Source organism: Phyllopteryx taeniolatus, chromosome 11 (assembly GCF_024500385.1).
Source record: "Phyllopteryx taeniolatus isolate TA_2022b chromosome 11, UOR_Ptae_1.2, whole genome shotgun sequence".
Classification (NCBI taxonomy): domain Eukaryota; kingdom Metazoa; phylum Chordata; class Actinopteri; order Syngnathiformes; family Syngnathidae; genus Phyllopteryx; species Phyllopteryx taeniolatus.
The window spans coordinates 5,916,584-5,936,977 of NC_084512.1; the positions used below are offsets into that span (position 1 = coordinate 5,916,584).

Below are 20,394 nucleotides of genomic sequence, written 5' to 3' on the forward strand. Positions count from 1 at the left end.
ACACTCGCCTGGCATGACCTGTTTCATTGACTGCAGGCCCTGGAACTTTCTCTCCTTGATTGGCAGAGCACATGGAAACATTCTTGTCCATGCCATTGGCTCAATTGGCACCTGTACGCTCTGTGGCAGTTCTTCCCACTCAGATTCCTCCAAGAAGGACAGCTTAAAATGGACCTTGCCTTCACTGCTAAACTGAAGAGCCCACAAGTCATGCACAGTTGGATCTCCAGCTTTTTTGCCTGGTCTGATGCTAATGAAGTAAGATCCATTCAGTTGCTGGAACTCATCATGCTTGAGCACCTTCACATGGTAAGGTGATGGCCTGAGTCTTGCAGTCTGATGTGTGATGACGTAATCTCTTGCCGTGAAGATATCAGTAACTATTTTGCGTTCAATAGTACTATGCATGCTGTCACACTCCATTTGTGTGTGCCCTGCAACAAGGTATTTCTGTGTTATTAGGACCCCATATTTCCTTGCAAGCTCAGAGAATCCATTTGCCACACATGCATTCCGGTTCTGATATCCGCAACGATCGCTCCACACTATGATCTGCTTGAGTTCTGGATGGTCTTTAATCACACCTTCAAAATGGCGATATTGAAGGTGTGCAAATACCTCGCTACTGAGGTCACCCTCTGATTCGTCCCAAATGTAGCAGTACCCTTTCCTTTGATTTCAAGTTGAAGAGGGTGAAGTTATGGAGCCTGCAGTTTTGTTTTATAATACAGGGTGCTGGCTTTGGTTTATGGGCACAGCAGCACAGTTTGCAAGTCCATTGACCAAACAGACTTCTCATTATTTGCAGAATGCTTGTCACAGGATTTCTCTTGCCTCACTTCATCTTTCTTGGTGACATGTGCACCATATTTGGCCTCACTAATGGGAGATGGTTGTGCCCGGATGAAGGAACTTCTTGTCCTTATAGGTCTCTGTGCTTCTACAGTAGTGTGAATCAACAGTGGGCAGGTCCCTCAACCAATCTTGAAGGAAATCCTTTACATCAGTTTCAAGCTTTGCATGCTTGCCGCTCTTAGGACCAAATTTAGAGAGTGGCGTTGCTGCTTGTTCATCACGCCCGATGGTGTCTTTGTTCGGCCAGTGTATAATGGTTCTTTTGCCTTGCATACTTTGAGACTCGTTCCATCTTGAAGGTTCAATTGGTAGGACAAGGATGAATTGCGTCGGGATCCTTCAGCAACTTTCTTTTGCTTTATGTTAACCTTTGTGACCAGAGTGATGACATATAAACGCCATTCTTCCCAGGTGTTCATTGGCCAAATCTTCTGAAATATCCACTGACACTGTCCTTCTGTAATGACTTGGCAGTCTCTGGTTGAGACTCGTTGCTATAACTTTGAGTTGCAGGGAGGACCCATAACCTTTGATCCTATTTCTTTGCCACTTTTACTTTTGTATGACTTTCCTTTGACATTTCCTTTCCGTTTATACTTGGAGTCCTTTTTCTTCCATGTTCCCGGACTAAGGCGTTTATTTCTTTTTCTTCTGACCATATTGTTTAAATAAACATCTTCATCCTGCTGTTGTGGAGTTGTTGCCACCATGGATAGGCTGTCTTCATTTTCAGTATCAGAGGACTTATCACAGGATGGGCTATCGTCTGGATCACTGATGACATCATCATAATCACAAATGTCATGTTCATGGTGTGCATGTGTCTGCTTGGCATTTTCAACATCAACCGGAGTTAAGGGGTTGTCTGCTCCATCTGAAACAGAGTATTGGCCTGGTACATGCTGCTTCATCTATTCAACAACAGTCTCATTGTCATTTTCGGTGGATCAGGACTGACTGGTTTTAGAACTATCAAGTGTGTCACATACCAAAAAAGGAAAAACATTTCATGCATCTGAGATTTATTGTCACAATTGTGTGATCATTCTGATAAAAAAAAAATAAAAAAAAACATTCATTGGCATTGGCATGTGCACAAGTTGCTAGTAGACACTGCACAACAGGAATACTAGTCAAATGATGTTATGATTACTAATATTTTGCTAAAGTGAGATATTCATTAAATAAAAACACAAGCATGAAGATGATCCTTTGTAATTTATTAATTAAACACATAATTTCTAGCTGTTAGATTATAATACGGTTAAATGTGTGTTATTTAGATCATTCATTCATTCATTCATTCATTCATTCAGCTTCCATTCCGCTTATCCTCACGAGGGTCACTAAATTGCGCTTAAGTGTGAATGTGAGTGCGCATGGTTGTCTGTTTCTATGTGCCCTGCAATTGGCTGGCGACCGGTTCAGGATGTACACCGCCTCCCACACAAAGATAGCTGGGATAGGCTCCAGCAGCCCTCGACCCTAGTGAGAATAAGAGATTAAGGAACTGGATGGATGGTTGGATGTTATATTCTTTGTTACAGCCACGTTGCTCTGCACATGACAAACAGGTCTGTCTTTTACTTTAGTGAACAGACTATCTGCCTCCCATCTGTCTTGGAAGTTAACTGTTTTCCATCTTTCGTTTGGCCTTTTTGGGAAGGGGAAGTGTAGATTTGATTGAGGAGACTGGTAGCATAGTTGCTAACGACTGCAACAGAAAGGGAAGGGGCGCGCGCCGGTCTAAACTGATGGGCCAACACACTAGCAAAGTATTCTGGGAGTTGTAATATTAGTGGCGCATGTGCTATATACTGGCGGGCCAGCACTAATACACATTTAATATGGTCTTACGGGCCAAATATAATTACATCATGGGCCAAATTTGGCCCCCGGGCCTGAGTTTGACATATATGGTGTAGGATGTAGTTTGACAGTTTGATGCTGGAACATGTTATTTCAATTAAATATCAAGAGATCAAGAAAAAATATCAATACTCAAAATACCCAAAATACAAATGTACACATTTATAACATCAATGGGACCGCGTTAAATGCAAGTAGTAGTATACAGTATGAAGCGAACTTGCATGAATAATAAATACTATATATGGAGATGTGAATGACAAACTGTACATAACTAAACCAATATACAGGTAGATGTATACAGATGTAAATGTTAACAGCAGCAAGACAAGTCAGCAGAATTGTACAACCCCAATTCCAATGAAGTTGGGACATTGTTTTAAACATAAATAAAAACAGAATACAATGATTTGCAAATCATCCATCCATCCATCCATTTTCTGAGCCGCTTATCCTCACTAGGGTCGCGGGAGTGCTGGAGCCTATCCCAGCTATCATCGGGCAGGAGGCGGGGTACACCCTGAAGTGGTTACCAGCCAATCGCAGGGCACACATAAACAAACAACCATTCGCACTTACATTCACACCTACGGGCAATTTAGAGTCTTCAATTAACCTACCATGCATGTTTTTGGGATGTGGGAGGAAACCGGAGTGCCCGGAGAAAACCCACGCAGGCACGGGGAGAACATGCAAACTCCACACAGGCGGGGCCGGGTATTGAACCCTGGTCCTCAGAGCTGTAAGGCAGACGCTCTAACCAGTCGTCCACCGTGCCGCTCAATTTGAAAATCATATTCAACCTATATTTAATTTAATACACTACAAAGATGATTTAATGTTTAAACTGATAAACTTGATTGTTTTTCGGAAATAATCATTAACTTAGAATTTTATGGCTGCAACACGTTCTAAAAAGCTGGGACAGGTGGCAAAAAGACTGAGAAAGTTGAGGAATGCTCATCAAACACCTGTTTGGAACATCCCACAGGTGAACAGGCTAATTGGGAACAGGTGGGTGCCATGACTGGGTATAAAAGGAGCTTCCCTGAATTGCTCATTCATTCACAAGCAAAGATCGAACGACGTTCACCTCTTTGTGAACAAGTGCATGAGAAAATAGTCGAAGGGTTTAAGGACAATGTTCCTCAACGTACAATTGCTAGGAATTTAGGGATTTCATCATCTACAGTCCATAATATCATCAAAAGGTTCAGAGAATCTGGAGAAATCACTGCATGTAAGCAGCAAGGCCGAAAACCAACATTGAATGCCAGTGACCTTCGATCCATCAGGCGGCACTGCATCAAAAACCGGCATCAATGTGTCAAGGATATCACCACATGGGCTCAGGAACACTTCAGAAAACCAATGTCAGTAGATTCAGTTCGGTGCAACATCCGTAAGTGCAACTTGAAACTCTACTATGCAAAGCAAAAGCCATTTATCAACAACACTCAGAAACGCCGCTGGCTTGTGTTAGTGCCAATGGCATTGGTAACTTACACATCTGTGAGGGCACCATTAATGCTGAAAGGTACATACAGGTTTTGGAGAAACATGCTGCAATCCAACCAACGTCTTTTTCATGGATGCCCCTGCTTATTTCAGCAAGACAATGCCAAACCACATTCTGCATGTGTTACAACAGCGTGGCTTTGTAGTAAAAGAGTGCAGGTACTCAACTGGCCTGCCTGCAATCCAGACCTGTCTCCCATTAAAAATGTGTGGCGCATTATGAAGCGTAAAATACGACAACGGAGACCCCGGACTGTTGAACAGCTGAAGCTGTACATCAAGCAAGAATGGGAAAGAATTCCACCAAACGTTTATTGAATGAAAAGGTCATGTAACACAGTGATAAACATGACCCTGTCCCAGCTGTTTTGGAACATGTTGCAGCCATAAGATTCTAAGTTAATGGTTATTTGCTAAAAACAATAAAGTTTATCAGTATGAACATTAAATATCTTTTCTTTGTAGTGTATTCAATTAAATATAGGTTGAACATGATTAGCAAACCATTGTATTCTCCATCCATCCATCCATTTTCTGAGCCGCTTCTCCTCACTAGGGTCGCGGGCGTGCTGGAGCCTATCCTAGCTGTCATCGGGCAGGAGGCGGGGTACACCCTGAACTGGTTGCCAGCCAATCGCAGGGCACATAGGAACAAACAACCATTCGCACTCACAGTCATGCCTACGGGCAATTTAGAGTCTCCAATTCATGCATGTTTTTGGGATGTGGGAGGAAACTGGAGTGCCCGGAGAAAACCCACGCAGGCACGGGGAGAACATGCAAACTCCACACAGGCGGGGCCGGGGATTGAACCCGGGTCCTCAGAACTGTGAGGCTGACGCTCTAACCAGTCGGCCACCGTGCCGCCCCATTGTATTCTGTTTTTATTTATTTTTTACACAACATCCCAACTTCATTGGAATTGGGGTTGTATGTATGCAATACTATGTGTAAAATGTACAATGTATACTGCGAATCCTGTTTTTATAATTGTCTAGAAAAGGATTGATAATGACAACAGCAATACTATCAGCAGCTGATTGACAACTACACAAACATAAAACAGAATACTATAAAATAATATACTGTACATACTATATCTGCATATGTTAATGACAACTGAAGCAGCAAGCGGCAAGAATCGGCAGCATTTTATGTGACAAGTATACATGGTTTAACAATTAACACTACACATACAGTACATTCCAATCAATATTTACAGAATTTCCTATGGGAAAATAGTTTCCAAAAATAATCAAATTGGAGTTTGAGCAGCATCTCAGATTATGTCCCAATGGACTGTGTTCGACCTCAACAGTTCCAATGTACTTTACAGCTAACTATCCTATTTTGGGAAATTCTAACCAACTTAAGCAATGACAGTGTTGAAGGAAAAGGTGGTTGAAGGCAGTAGTAGCTTTTACCCAGCATTTTAGCTGTCAAGAATGGTATTACGTCAGTCATTTGATTTTACAAAGCTACAACCCAATTTACTGTTTCCTACCTGAGGCACAAACATCTCAATCTAGAAATGGTCACGGTCTGTAACTAAACAAATAAGCCAGACCTGCCTATTTTCAGAGTGATATACAAATGCTCTGCCGCTGAGGACTGGAAGTAGCTGTGGCAAATCTCTACCCTAACCCTAACTTCATGTAGGTAATGTTAAATAAATGAAAGAGTGTACTGGTACATAATTTAAAGATGTTTCACTGTACTTAAAAGAAATGAATCACCTTGAACTTAAAATGTCTCCCAGTATGACAACAAAAAGGCCAATATTACTTGTTTTAGTTGTTGTAGAGAAGTGCTGGGGTCAACATCCTGTGAATAAATCAGCCATCAGTGAAGAACAACACTAGGGGAACCACTGGAAGAGATGGGCTGTGGTACCTGCTTCACAGTTCAAAATATACATTTATGTGATGGCATTATTATAAAATGTAAGTGATTGTATGAACCAAAATGATGGTGATGTGCAGTCCCAGGGTTTACTTGCAATGTAATGGATAGGAGAACATAGGCACAGACATTGTGTGCATGTCAATGAAATATTAATTTCAACTACTCAGAAGTCTGAAGGGCACAAACAGCACCTTAGCAAAGCAAGAAAGGGCTCCCACAGAGTAACAGAGAAAATAAAACAGGGTGGGGTGGGGTGGGGGGGGGGGGATATGCAAAGCTATGTAGCATGCAGTAACAAGATGAGAGAAGCCAGAAAGCTATTTTAGCTTTTTAGCTGTTTAAATGAAACTTGGCAGCCAATCGGTGAAGGGGTTCCCAGAATAGCAGACAAAGCAAGAAGTTCAAAGGTGCCTGTTGAGATCCGTGCGAGGACGCCGAAGATGTGGCCTTTAAAAGTGAGTATTGACATTTCTCGTCAGTTTAGTATATGCCTTGAGACTCATAACAACTGTTAATAAAAAAGCTGTGGATCATTGAGTTTGCAGACTGTAATTGAACCAGTGATTTTGCAAGCAGACGCAACTTTCAGTGGCCATTCGGTATGCTCTGCACGGAAAAATATGCCCTTATGGGCCGCGGTTCATTGGTATGCAATTTATTTTGCATAGACACTGGTGTGTGTGTGCGTTTTTGCAAGCCTGGTATGCGTATATCTACTCACATTTGTGACTGTTACAGCTTCAAAGTGCAGTTGCAGTAAAATGTAAAACCACTAGCACGAACAGAGTACTCAGAGTACAAAAATTTGGAGAAGAATAAATCTGCAGTGTGGATTCATATTGGTTTGACCATTGAATACAACAACGATTTTACTGTCTGCAATCTTTGCTTGAAACATGTCCCCTACTTTTTAAGAAAACAAAAAGAATATGATCAAGCTTCTTCTGTGCTCATTTCCTGATAAAACACTTGCTGGACACAGACAGTCCGTCAAGCGCCACGAAAAAGTAGAGGCGCAAGGCACAAATGACTGGAGGGGTAACCTTTTGACGTCACCTTTATTTTAAACTGTTGCAAACTGTTCAAAATAGTCTACAGGTTTACACATAATCTCCAGGCAAGGGACCACATTTCACGACAAATGTATAAAAAATCAGAGGGTTTGCATGATACTTTCCTTAATGCAAATAAGACGTTTTTTCAACCATTGATAATGACATTGTCCTAAGATATAGTTCTCAAGGTTGCGAAAGACTATCATGTGGGGGGTTTCACAACTTCAGGCATCAAGAACATCAAGCAGAATTAACTGTGTAGCACCGAACTTCATCATTGCGCACAATAGCTTTATAAATTGGTGCATAACAAGTTTCAACCAAATCATCCTGTAGTTCCTGAGAAACAGCGTTACTTGTGAAATTGAGTACAGGCGATATCACACAAAAGCGTTCCCCAAAAAGGCCAGATTTTAAGAGACAAAAACTAAACTTTTCCAGAACCCATCATCTAATTTTCAAAATGCTTGGTGCGTTGTACTCAGGTTGAAGTGGCCATTCCATCAGACCGAGCATTCTGACAGATTGTCATTTTTGCCATGTTGCTAATGCAAGTGAGCCAAGATTTTCTTATCCTGCTCCCTATACTGCTGGGCCAATGGCATTGACTCCCTTGACCTCCTGCACATCCAGCGTGTTTATAACTTTAATCAAGTGTCACTTATCAGAAGCTAACAACGCTGCCAATGTTTGAGAACCTCTGTGTGAGTGTGGTTATTATGTAAGTTAGACCAATTTTTATACAGAATGGCGTGCTCAAAAACACATTTTTAGAAATTGGCATGTAAAGGAATTACCGTGGTAACTTGACTTACGAGTGCCCCAACTTGGGAATTTGTCAAAGTTACGAGCTATGAGTTTGATTGAAGTGGGGGGGTGAATAGAACAATTAAGGTACTGCAATGTCGTCGCAGGTGGGCAAAGAGAGCCACGGTCGCCAATGCACTTTCAGCTGTTTATTGAACGGGACAGTCAAACACACAAATACAAAATGAGAACACTCGCAAGGAGTTGCCACAACTCACAACCAGACGCTCACATTGAACTAACCCACCACCTGACTCCAGCTCCTTATAGCACTCATTAGAACCACACCCCTTTAAGGCACACATCCAACATGCGGATACTATAGTAATGCAGTAATTTCAGCTCATAAAACCAGTTTATGTCTTTATTTTTGTTGTTGTTTTATTCTGTTTTCATACAATACTGTGCGATTTTTCTTTATTAAAATGTAAAATAATGGTGGTGTTTTTTTTAAGTGCTGGAAAGGATTAATGGCATTTCAATTAAGTTAACTGGAGAAAATGTACTTGACACATGAGTAAATTGAGTTACAAGCTTAGCCATTGAACAAGTCCTAGGTACCAATAAAATTGTTTCACACTAGAAGAGTGGGCAGGCACTCCACAGACCAAAATATTTGTATACAGTAATTTTTTCATGATATGTCCACTTTAAATTCAGCAAACTGTTTTACTGCACTCGATTCTAATCCTATCACTCAGACCCTAAGCATTATGTTCTTCTATCGCTTCACCAAAAGCTACAGCCCAGCCCTGCACTGACGACGAGGACCCACACAGCAGACGACTTAATGCTAAACCCAAAGATCTGGATCAAAAGCTTTCGTCCTTCCTTTCACACAGTACTGAAGCAGGCTTTGGAAGAGCTTAATGTGGTTACGTCAAAGAAGATACGCAAATCCAGACAAAAGTCACTTTCACTACCACAGAAAGTGCAGTGGATCAGTACACTGAATTTCCCTGCAGCACTGTCCCGCTGAAGTGAATACAGTTTTAACAACAAATTGCTCTTTATGAATGCGCACATTTTGTTCAGTAAAACCTAGTAAGATGTAATAACTGGCAGCAATAGAAAATAAATTTATAAATTAAAAATGGAAAAACACAAGCAATCTTTAATGTAAATATATTGTTAACATTATGCAAATTTCTTCAAAGGTAGACATTGAATATTTGTTTTATTGTCAGGCAAGCCTGGTCATCTGGCAGCAACTGCATTTCCGTGTTTGAAGGAACGAAACAAAGTGAGCAATGTACTCACACTACACACTCACAGTGGCATTATAAAGTAATCATAAATGCAATAAATAGTAATTTCACAGTGCACATTTCGACATGGTGAACATGTTTACGACCTTTCTCAAAACTGCAACGCTGCATGAGGACAAGCATGCATGAGAGACACTCAGAGTAAGCAACTTTCCTTATCCTTGTTTTTCATGTGATGTTTTTGTATAACTATCTTGATGTGCAAGTGCATTAATCTCCATTGTTGAGACTCAGAGGGTGAGAAAGTTAGGTCCTCCTTGGCCCATCAGATGGTTGTAGCTTTGCAACTTGGCACGGAAGTTTAGAGCAGTGAATACAGAACTGTATGCCCCAAAACTGAGAGCAACAAATGATTAACCCTGTCCGCATCTTTTGCATTTCCTTTGTCTTTTTATGCCTTCTTCAAAACACTTATTCCAAAGAACAACCACTGTCATGAAAGGAAAAGGACAGGACCCAAAATGCACGAGTCCAATTCAGATGGACAGTTTCAAAAAGAGGTTTAATAAACGGGCAGAGGTCGGTACACAGGCAGGCACACCCACAGTAGGTAGCCAGCCTCCACTCATAAAGTAGCAATCAAGCCAGCTGCCCCTAATTTTGTTCATACTAGGCATTACGGTAATAAATCGCCAACCCGCGCCTAAAGCCACCTTCAAAATAAAAGCTTTCCAATAATACGGCCGTCAATGTTCTTCGGTTAAGGAATGCAACCAGAAAGTTTAATTTGAATCTTGAGATGCATTAAAAAATGTAGTTTATTAGTTTTCTGAGACTTTTAGTTTTAAATACAATATCAGATCTTCATCAAACCTCTTTTAATTGAGTCCTTGGTGGTCTTTCACAGATCTGGACTTATTTTGCGATACCAATGGGATTATGTTGGGGTGGCTTTGGCTAAGTAGGTAGAACAGGTTCGAATCCCTGCTACGACTGTCCGCATGTCGAAGTGTCCTTGGGCAAGACAATGAACCCTAATTTGCTCCCAGTGGGCCTGGCAGTGCCTCGCATGGCAGGAGTCGCCCATTGGTTTATGAATGTGTTTGTGAATGTGAGACTTTGTAAAGCGCTTTGGGCACTGTGATGATGTAGATAAAGCCCTATATAAGTGCAGTCCATGTACCATTTATTTTTCCTAAGATATCAAATAAACAATTTTTTTTAATGTATCTCAAGATTCAAATTAACTTTGCTGCTTGCATTCCTAAACCGAAGAGCACTGACGTCCGTATTATTGGGAAGCTTTTATTTTGAAGGTGGCTTTCACCGCGAGTTGGCGACCTATTACCATAATGCCTAGTATGAACAAAATTAGGGCCGGCTGGCTTGACTGCTACTTTACGAGTGGAGGCTGGCTTGACCACAGTCGAAAACTGCACCTACGAAGAGACACGCTTACGAAGCACAGTTTAAACTGCAAGCTATCGGTTACGCGGAGGAACATGGGAATTGAGCAGCCCTGAGAGAATTCAAGATCAACCAATCCATGTTTCGCAAGTGGAGGAAGCAGGAAAACGAGCTTCGTCAAGTCAAGAAGACGAAGCTGAGTTTCCGTGGGAAAAAAAGAAAAACAAAACGCGGTAACAAGGCGAAGTGGCCCGAGTTGGAAGACCAACTTGAGCAATGGATTAATAAAACTCCTACCGCTGGACATCAGTGTAAACAGGGCGTTCAAAGTGAAGTTGCGAGCGGCGTGGGAGCCATGGATGACAAATGGCGAACACAGCTTTACTAAGACTAGGAGGCAGCGCCGGGCGAGTTACGCCACAATTTGTGAATGGATTGTGGATGCTTGGGCTAACGTGTATGCTTGCACTGTTGTTCGAGCTTTCGTAAAAGCCGGCATCATTTCTGAGGAGCCGCACGGCAACGAGACTGACTCGAACCTGGCGTGTTTGATTGAGAACTTGCCCAGCTCTTCATTTCGGATACAGAAGATGAGAACTTTGAGGGATTTGTGGATGAGGATTGATCAAAAAATAACGTGAGTACATTTTTAAATACTTCAATAAAGTACAAACGAACTCAGTTTTGCTCCCGCTGCCTTTCTAAAAACATTGTTTTAGCGTGCATGCATGCTACTGTACGTTTTAAGCCAGCGTATATTTTACATGCCTGCGCCCAATAATACGGTGCGCCTTATGGTCGTGAAAATACGCTATTTTTGGCGGGCCACCACAAATGAATGTTGGCCACCACTAATAGATATTGGCTTTTGCTGCGTGAAGATTGCGTTGCTGTGCTCCGTCTGTGTATGGTATGCCGATTACATAAGACTACATAATATATGGTCATGGTGTAAACCCCCCAAAGGGTGCAAAGAAATCATGTGCTGGTGTGACCATGTGACAAATTTTTTTTACCAGTGCTACCGATGGAAAAGTTAGTGTAAAGCCCTGTGTTTGAATTTACATTTTATTTTAATTTCTTTATATTTAAGTAAGTGATTTTATTTTTTATTGAAAATGTTTTTATTTATTGTAGTTTTTCGGTAATGTTTGTTTAAAGTCAACATTTTTTGTGTGTGTTGTTTTAGGTAATTCTGATGAATAAATCTTTAGTTTTTCATTGTGAAGCCTATGTATTTTCATTTCCCTGCCGTAGGACATGCAGTTAGTCAGATAGTCATATTGTATTTAAATTTTTTGGGGACAACATGTTATAACTCTTGTAGAGGATCTCATTCGGTAAGTATGTAGCCTACCTAGTGTACCTAATGGTGTGTTATAAATTCCGGGGGGAAACGATGCCATTGTGACATTATCGCAACAGTGACCCTGCGGACAATGACTTTTTAATTACACAAATAAAGAAAAGAAAGTAAAATTAAACTGAAACAAATGGTGACTGTAAAATTATTTGCAGAGCTCAGTTTCCATGCCGTCCCTCATTGTGCACCTCTTTCCCCACAGATTTGATCATGGAAGAGCCTTAGAGGCTGAGATAGAATGAGCTACACCTGAGTGGCAAACAAACCAAATAATCTATTTGCAGCACCCATACGATCTTAAACGGGCCTGAGGCTCAACTAGTGTAACATTTTGTCAGACAGTTTCTGTCTCGAGTGTCCCAGCATTCTATTAGACAGTTGCTATATGTCACCAATGACTCTTTGTCTGCCGGTCCTTGTCCACACTTTCATCGTCACTCAATCCTAGTGTCTCTTGCAAAACCTGTTGTTATTCCTCCTGTAGTACAAGTAGTGTGCCCTCCTGTTAGAGACACAAGAAAAACTGTCAGCGCCAACAACAAACAATGAATAAACAAAGCTAGAGCTCTGTACCAAGTCGCCGCTCCAGCCATTGGAGATTTTCTTTACCAACTGTTCATTTGCAAGCATTACACTCAACGACCACAAAAACATTTAGTAAAAACTGTGGAGGATGTGGTTTACAATGATGTAGATCAGGGATAGGCAACTTAAATGATGGCAGGGGCAAGAATTTTTTGTCAGTGCTACCAGGGGGCCACATGGGACTGCAATTTCCTTGGTAGAGTTTTCTCTTATCGCAACTTTTTGCCGTTGCATCATTATTGGGGCTGTCAATTGATTTTTTTATTTAATCAGATTAATCACACGTTTGAATTTTGATTAATCACGATTAATCACAGGTGCCTTATGTACCACAAATGATACTCAATTTTGCTTTGAGATAGTATTTTATACTTGTTCTGCTTTGATGATGAAGTTCAGCCCTGCACTATATGAAAATGAGCTTTGTTTTATGGAAAGTCGCATGGCCGCCGCCATGCGAAGCAACATTTTTCGCCAACCACACCAGTCGGAGTCTCCTCACTCATCTTTGCACTGGCGTAAGCATTGACCTCCACTGAACTTACAGCAACCTGTGCCACCTTTCAGATATCCATCCACGGTTAAGGTAAAAGGGCGTGTGCGGTCAAAATCAGTTCTGTGATTAATCTGAGTTAATACAAGAGTAATGCAATCATTGATTTTGACAGCCCAATTACTCTCTCATCCTGCAGATTTTCATCATGGCATCCCCACACTTCTTCTCTGATGGAAAGGATCTGGTGGTCTCGTAAGCGATGTCTGCTATCTAGTTGTCAATGGTGTTATTACAACCTAAAACTGCTCTGTTGCAGTAGAGGAAACGTATTTATAAATTTTCCAAAATTAGTCTAGGGGCCACTTTGAGTGGGCGCGGGCCACGTTTCACGACCACATTTAAAATTTAAAAAAATAAAACACATTTTTCATTGTTCATTGTCCATGTTGGTTGTAAGACCAGGGAAGAATGACAAGAACATTCGAGCAGGCACTTGCAAGACATTGCAAGACAGTAGACATTGGTATGTGCACACTTCCCTGAATATATGTGTTTATTTGCACAGCACATCTAAACAAAAGAGTGAGCGGGGAGGCCACTTCAGCCCGACAAAGGTCACATTTCCTAGCGCAGGAAAACTGCTTCCTGGCCAGCCAGAACAGTTCACCAAGGAATAAAGCTGAATTATGACGCAACTCGATTAAAGTTTCTCGCTGTGAAAAATGTCAACCTGCCAAGAAGTTACTTCCAAATTCCCAAACGTATATCTTCCAGTATTATTTATTATTTGTTTCCTTTATTTATCAAGATGCATCACATTAAAATTCCAATTTGCTCAGTACCTGGAAGCTGCAAAAAGCACCACTTTGACAAATGCTGAATACAGAACATAGCCCTTAACCATTCCCCACTTAGAGGAACAAAAGCCCCTTTCGACTGCACAAAAGAAAACTCCAAACTAAATAAATTACAGTAAGCAAAGTGCTACCATTAATCAACTGAGCTCGCAGTTCAGAATGAGTTCTTGGGTGTAATTTGTCAATAGCCTTTACTTTTAATATTTGCTTTCACACTCTTGAAGGCACACCTCAAGTTTCCAAGAAATAAAACTATTAGTGGAGCAGTCAGTCAGAGCACCTGCAGAGTGGTAAGGAACATTATCAACCCCCCCAAGTGTATGAAGTGCTATTTCATCAACAGGAGAGCACACCGGAATATTAAGGAAGGGTTCTCAGAGTTGCAATCAAGTGCAACATCCATATTTGAATAACTTTCAGTATAATGCAGATAATAGGGTATATTTTAGTCAAAGGCAACTGACAGAGGCTGCTGGAGCTTGTTGTTATTAGGGTGTTTGTCATTTTGTTTGTCAATTTCATGGTCGGCTGGATTAAGAGATTAAAACATAAATTCAAAAATGTATATAATTTTAAAATAGTATGTAAATAAAGAATGATTTATAAGTTTATTTGAAATATGGAACAGCCAACAGGAGAAATGTAACTGAAACAATGTATATGCTATTTGATTTATATACCTTCGGGGGTCACACTGACGTTTGTACTGCACTGGAGAAAAAAAACGGGGGGTAACGTCAAATTCAATTTTAAATTGGGCAATTCAACTAAATGCTTTAAGTTTTTCTTTTGTGAAACAACAAAGAAACAAGAGTTTACAGAACTGCCGTCCCTTGTATTGTATTGAACTCCGCCTTCAAGAAATAAGAAAAAGAAGAAACACAAATAAAACTCAGCAAATTGTAACATTGTTGCCATAAATGTCAATGACTTTTATTTTAAACTTTTTTTGTTTGGTAAAAATGTACCAAATTTAAATTACTGCTTTAGGCCAGTAGCCTCAAACGTACTGTTTGTGTACCATTTTTAACTCATTCAATTATTTTTTTTTTTTTTTCATAAAGCATGACTTGCCATGACTAACATAACATCCCTCACTTGCACTGACAGCTGAGTTGCATATAGGTTTCTCATATACTTACAGTGAGAAAGTTCTGTTGGGTAAAAAAGTGGGGTGGAGTGTCTCCAACAGGTCCACATCATCACACACAACTTTGACACGGACGTGCTGCCTGCTTAGCTCTTTGGACCTCTCGGCAGAACACTGACAGCTGTCCACGATCAGGTCCGGACAGTTTCTGTTGGCCACGCTGGAGCCCCAAAGCCCGACTGTGGCGCACAGTAAAGTCAGAATCTTCATGATGGACTACGCTTGTTCGCACCCTCATCTGTTAAGTGATGTCCTCCCAGCTTGTAGTCCAAGTCCAAACCATTTCACATGGGCTCAGTTTCAAGTCCAGCCTGTGAAGCCGCGGTCCAGATCTCACGCCGTCATGTCCGCAAGCAGTAAATTACTTCTGCTACTATTTTTTTCTAAGCCAAAAGCCAGCGGGACCAATGAGGGACTTGACACACACTTTCTTAACATTCTTCCAATCTACAACTCCTAATGTTCTTCTTTGCTGCGCCATGCGCGTAATACGAACTTCCCACGACGAGCTCCAAAAGTCGAGACAAACTTTGCAGCGCGCTAACCCTCACCGTTTAATGACACATATTTGAAGTCAGCAAAAAAAATAAAAGTTTAGTCAGAAGTGCTACCAGCAAGCAGCGTCCACAAAGTCCCTCCCAGCCAGCCGACCCGGCTTCAACGTCGGTTCCGAATGTTTTCCTCATCGGGAGGTCACATGACACCTCGTCGTCTATACATAACAAAGTCAATGCACTGTTTAGATTCATTTTAACACTCAGGCCCAAACACTCAACACATTACGAAACAAGAATAGTGAACAGAAACCCATTCTCACCTGTCATCTCTTTCTGGCTCTGGGGACACATTTAGAAGAAGAAGAAAAAATGCAGTAATAGATAGAGCACTGTTTGTCTGTCTGTCGGATACATAAGGAGCTAACGCATCTGTGTGAAAACTTAACCTCAGGTTAAATAAAAGACTGATATTGGATTAATTGATAAAGTGATGCAAAATAGTTCTATGATAAAACAACTAAAAGTATATGGGTGTTTATTTGATTTCAATTTCTGTCATCACCACCACACTGCACTCTGTGATGGTAATGACATTTCAAATTGTTTAGCTAAGAGTGCTATGCTGGTAGAGTTAGCTTAATTTTTTCTTTTAGGTAGGTAGTCCTGTACAACATTTTTATATAATTATCAAGTTTTTACAGGAAAATCTTTAAACATATTAACACTACAAGTCGTTTGGTAATGACATGCAATCAAAATATTATGTGACTTAAGGGTACAAATGAGGGAAAAAAACTTACTATTCTAGTTATCAAAATGTCTGACTTCTCTCTGCCCTTGCATGTGCTGGAGTGACAAGACAAAATGACACAGGGAATTAAAGAATCAGATTTTGAAGAAACTTGATTGATCTGAAAATGGTCAATGTGGCGGTAATGACAGCAACTATAAGGGACAGACATGTTTTAGTAAAAATAAAAGACAATTTGAAATGTTTTGTATATATGATGAGAAATCATTCATTCTATTATATTGTCAGGCTTTTATGGTAAAATTTACACCATTTTAGCATTTTTTTAGTAGAAAGCTAGAGTTTCATATATCCAAACCCTGTGCTAGGGACATGGTGAAAACTGTAAAATACCACAATAAAACCGCTCAAAAAATTTCAAAATATACTAATATTAACATGAAATTTTAGACAACACTTATAATTAGGCACGCCCACTGCTGGTTATTGAAAAAAATCTATTTAAATAGATTTATTCTTTAAATTTTACATCAAGAACACAACATGGCCCGTAATCAAATAAACACCCACATATTAAAAGAGAGCCATAGCCATATCGAGATGTGGCACATTATACTGTACATGTACACGTGCGTCACAGGAAATTAGAATATCCTAAAAAAATAGATATATTTTTAATATTTTAGTTATTCAGTTAAAAAAGTGAAACTTATATAAAGATGGATGATTCAACAGGACACGGACACAAAGGACAAGGACAGAGGTAAATTAACAACATTTGAATCAACAACCAACTTTGTATTTATTTATTTATTTATCCGTTTATTTATTTTACAAAAGAACATGCAGTATATTTATGCCGATTTATTTATTCCAAAGCACTTAACCAAAAAAATGTTTTATGAGCATCCGGGGCAGCGAGGCAACAAAAACAAAGCGTTTACTGTTTGAGTTTGTAATCTCACCACTTCTTCAAACTCCTAACCTACTTAACCTACAAAAATAAAAATAAAAAACATACAAGGAATGAAAGATATAAAGTAAAACTGAGTGGTACAATATCATGACAAGACATGAAAATTTAAAAAATGAAAGGACTCTACCCAGTTCACATACCCTACTACCACCTGAATGCCGATTTCTTTTTTTCCCATATTGAGGGTTCACTTTATTTAACTTATGTTGTTTGCCACCTGTTGGAAATCTCACTTGCTCCTCAGAACCGTCAAAAGTATTCATCCTAAAAAAATATGTTTTTGAAAAGTGAAATGAAACTTGGCTGCAAGATTCAGGAGTGTGACAATGCTGCTCGAAAGCTGATCGTCTGAAACAGACATTGCATACTTCCCCCAAAAAATAGGCACAGCACTTCTTGAGGTTTGGACTGCAACAGCAATTTGGCACTTTTTAAATAGCAATATATTGCGACTCCACACAAATCATTGATGCGGCAATGATTGTTCTGTACACAAACGAATAGCACAGCTCAAGCTCAAAAGTTTGTGGTTGTAAAAGGATGTATAGACACAGAAACACTACATGGATGATCTTGTCTCTTGGGATAGAAGCTGATAGTTGCGTTCCGCGAGGTAAGTGTGAGAACTCCTCCCTCATTATAGACATGGCTCTGATCAAAAAACAGAAGATAATTTGAGGCCACTCCCATTGACCTGGTAATAGCAGTGTGCGATCTCTTTCTATTTGTCTGTCTGACCAGCAAAAACACACTCTATTCTCCTGATATGAGTAGGCTACACGGGGACGAACACATCCTGTCCCGTGTGTTTATACACATATGGAGGCCTGGTTTGTTCCCATGACGCCTCCCAGGACTGCCACTCACGCATGTTTTCACAGATGCAGATGCTGCATAGCTGTAAGTCCACATGAGGATCTTCCATGGGGGCTAAAAGGAAAGTCACCTGGTGTGTTTGACATTACAGTTTTTGATTATCCATTTTTGGTGTGATGTACAGGTGTTTGCTGAGTTACTTGAACGGTCGTTATGGAAAATAGCCTCAACTCATGAAGTTTTTGTGTTGAGGCTTTGGCAAGGTGGTATGGTTCTCACTCTCACAAGTCCTTGTGGATGGCTAGTCATGATTCATGATTTCAGTTACAGTAAATTAGTACCTAAGAAGGATTGAAGGCATCACTGATGGTGTGCTGGTACAGTCGCCTGATTTTGGTGGAGGCGGTGCGGGTTCAGTGACAGAGTGAATGTGAGCATGCATGATTGTCTGTCTGTACTGCATATGTGCCCTGTGACTGTCTGGCGACCAGTCCAGGGTGTAAATATCTCAACTCAATTCAATTTTATTTCTAGAGCAAGTTAACAACAACTGCAGCTGTAACAAAGCTGTACATAAGAGCAAACTTACTGTAAAACATAGACTACAATAAATGAAGTGATAATAATGATAAAAGTAGAATAATACATACATACATACATACATACATGCATACATACTGTAATATATTATTTTCTAAATAAAATATACAAGCACAGCTACCTTCACATTGCCATTTGGCATACAGGAGGCCCAGAATTTGTTTAGCTCTCGTTGGACAGTCCAACGTGTTGTGTGAAGTTATTAGTAGATAAGCGAGAGGAACATGATTAAAGTCTTCAACAAACAGTATGAGTGTGCCGGGATGCAAAAATTGTAATCTCGCAATTGCAAAGCGAAGCGAAGCAAATTAAGCAAAGCAAATTTATTTATATAGCGCATTTCGCACACAAGGTAAATCAATGTGAGTCACATGATTAAAAGCATTTAAGAACAAAGAAAAAAAAAACAGCTTATAAACATTTAAAACAAAGAGAAAAAAAATAAAAGTACAATTACAACAGCGTGCAATTTTTTAACCTAGACATTCACACTTGGGGCTGGCATCACTTCTGTTGGCAACTTATTCCATTTGTGTGCAACATAATAGCTAAATGCTGCTTCACCATGTTTGCTTTGGACTCTGTGCTCCACTATTTGACCCGAGTCTGTGGATCTCAGAGCCCAACTGGGTTCTTATTCGATTAGCATTTCTTTCATGTATTCAGGACCTAAACCATTTAATGATTTATACACCAGTAACAGAACTTCCAAATCGATTCTAAAGCTCACTGGGAGCCAGTGTAAAGACTTTAGAATTGGAGTAATATGCTCTGATCTCTTTGTTCTGGTCAGAACCCGAGCTGCAGCATTCTGAATGCGCTGTAGCTGTGTAATGCTCTTTGGGGGGAGTCCAGTCAGAAGACTATTACAATAGTCAAGTCTACTTGAGATAAAAGCATGAATGAGCTTCTTCTGGTCTGCTTGGCACATGCAGGCCTTCACTCTGGATATGCTTCAGATGGTAGAAGGCAGTTTTAGTATTTGATTTGATATGACTGTTGAAAGCCAGGTTGGAATCTATCAGTACACCAAGGTTTTGAACTTGGTCTTTAAAGAGAGTGACTCCAGGTATTTACTAACAGCAATCCTATTTTCTTTATTGCCAAAAACAATTATCTCAGTTTTGTTGTGGTTTAATTGAAGAAACTTTTGGCTGGTTTGGCTGGTTGGTCAGTTATTTATCTGTTTTAGACAGTGACACAACACCTCAATTGAACTGTAGTCATCTGGAGACACTGCTCGATATAACTGTGTGTCATCTGCATATCTATAATAGTCAAAATTAAAGTTCTGAAAATTTTGACCAAAGGGTAGCATATGCAGGCTGAACAGGAGAGGTCCAAGAAGTGACCCTTGAGGGACCCCATAGGCCATTGCGATTTGAACACTTTCAATGGTTACAAAATATGTCCTTTCCTCTAGGTCGGACCTGAACCATTTAAGGACTGTTCCATTTAGTCCTACCCATGTTTCTAACCTGTTCAGCAGTATATTATGATCTACTGTATCAAAAATTATTTCAGAAACCAGATTGAAATTTGTCAAAAAGTCAATTTAAGTTCAAGAAATTGCTGAGTTGATTAAAAATAACTCCAACAATCTTAGCTATGAAAGGGAGATTTAAGATGGGTCTATAGCTTGCTAACATGGAAGCGTCCAGCATTCTATGTTTTAGAAG

At 40.1% G+C, this 20,394-nt stretch overlaps 1 protein-coding gene across 1 annotated transcript in view; it reads right to left on the minus strand.

The window, feature by feature from the left end:
* Nucleotides 1-16,413, minus strand: part of LOC133485514 (adhesion G protein-coupled receptor A3) — a 230,774-nt gene extending 214,361 nt beyond the window's left edge. The window contains exons 1-3 of the mRNA XM_061789329.1: nt 16,373-16,413; nt 15,893-15,911; nt 15,068-15,787 (exon numbers count right to left, since the gene is read on the minus strand). Of these exons, the coding sequence (XP_061645313.1) occupies nt 15,068-15,285 (218 nt within the window). The 5' untranslated portion in view covers nt 15,286-15,787; nt 15,893-15,911; nt 16,373-16,413. The remainder of the gene's footprint in view (nt 1-15,067; nt 15,788-15,892; nt 15,912-16,372) is intronic.
* Nucleotides 16,414-20,394: the final 3,981 nt, after the last annotated feature.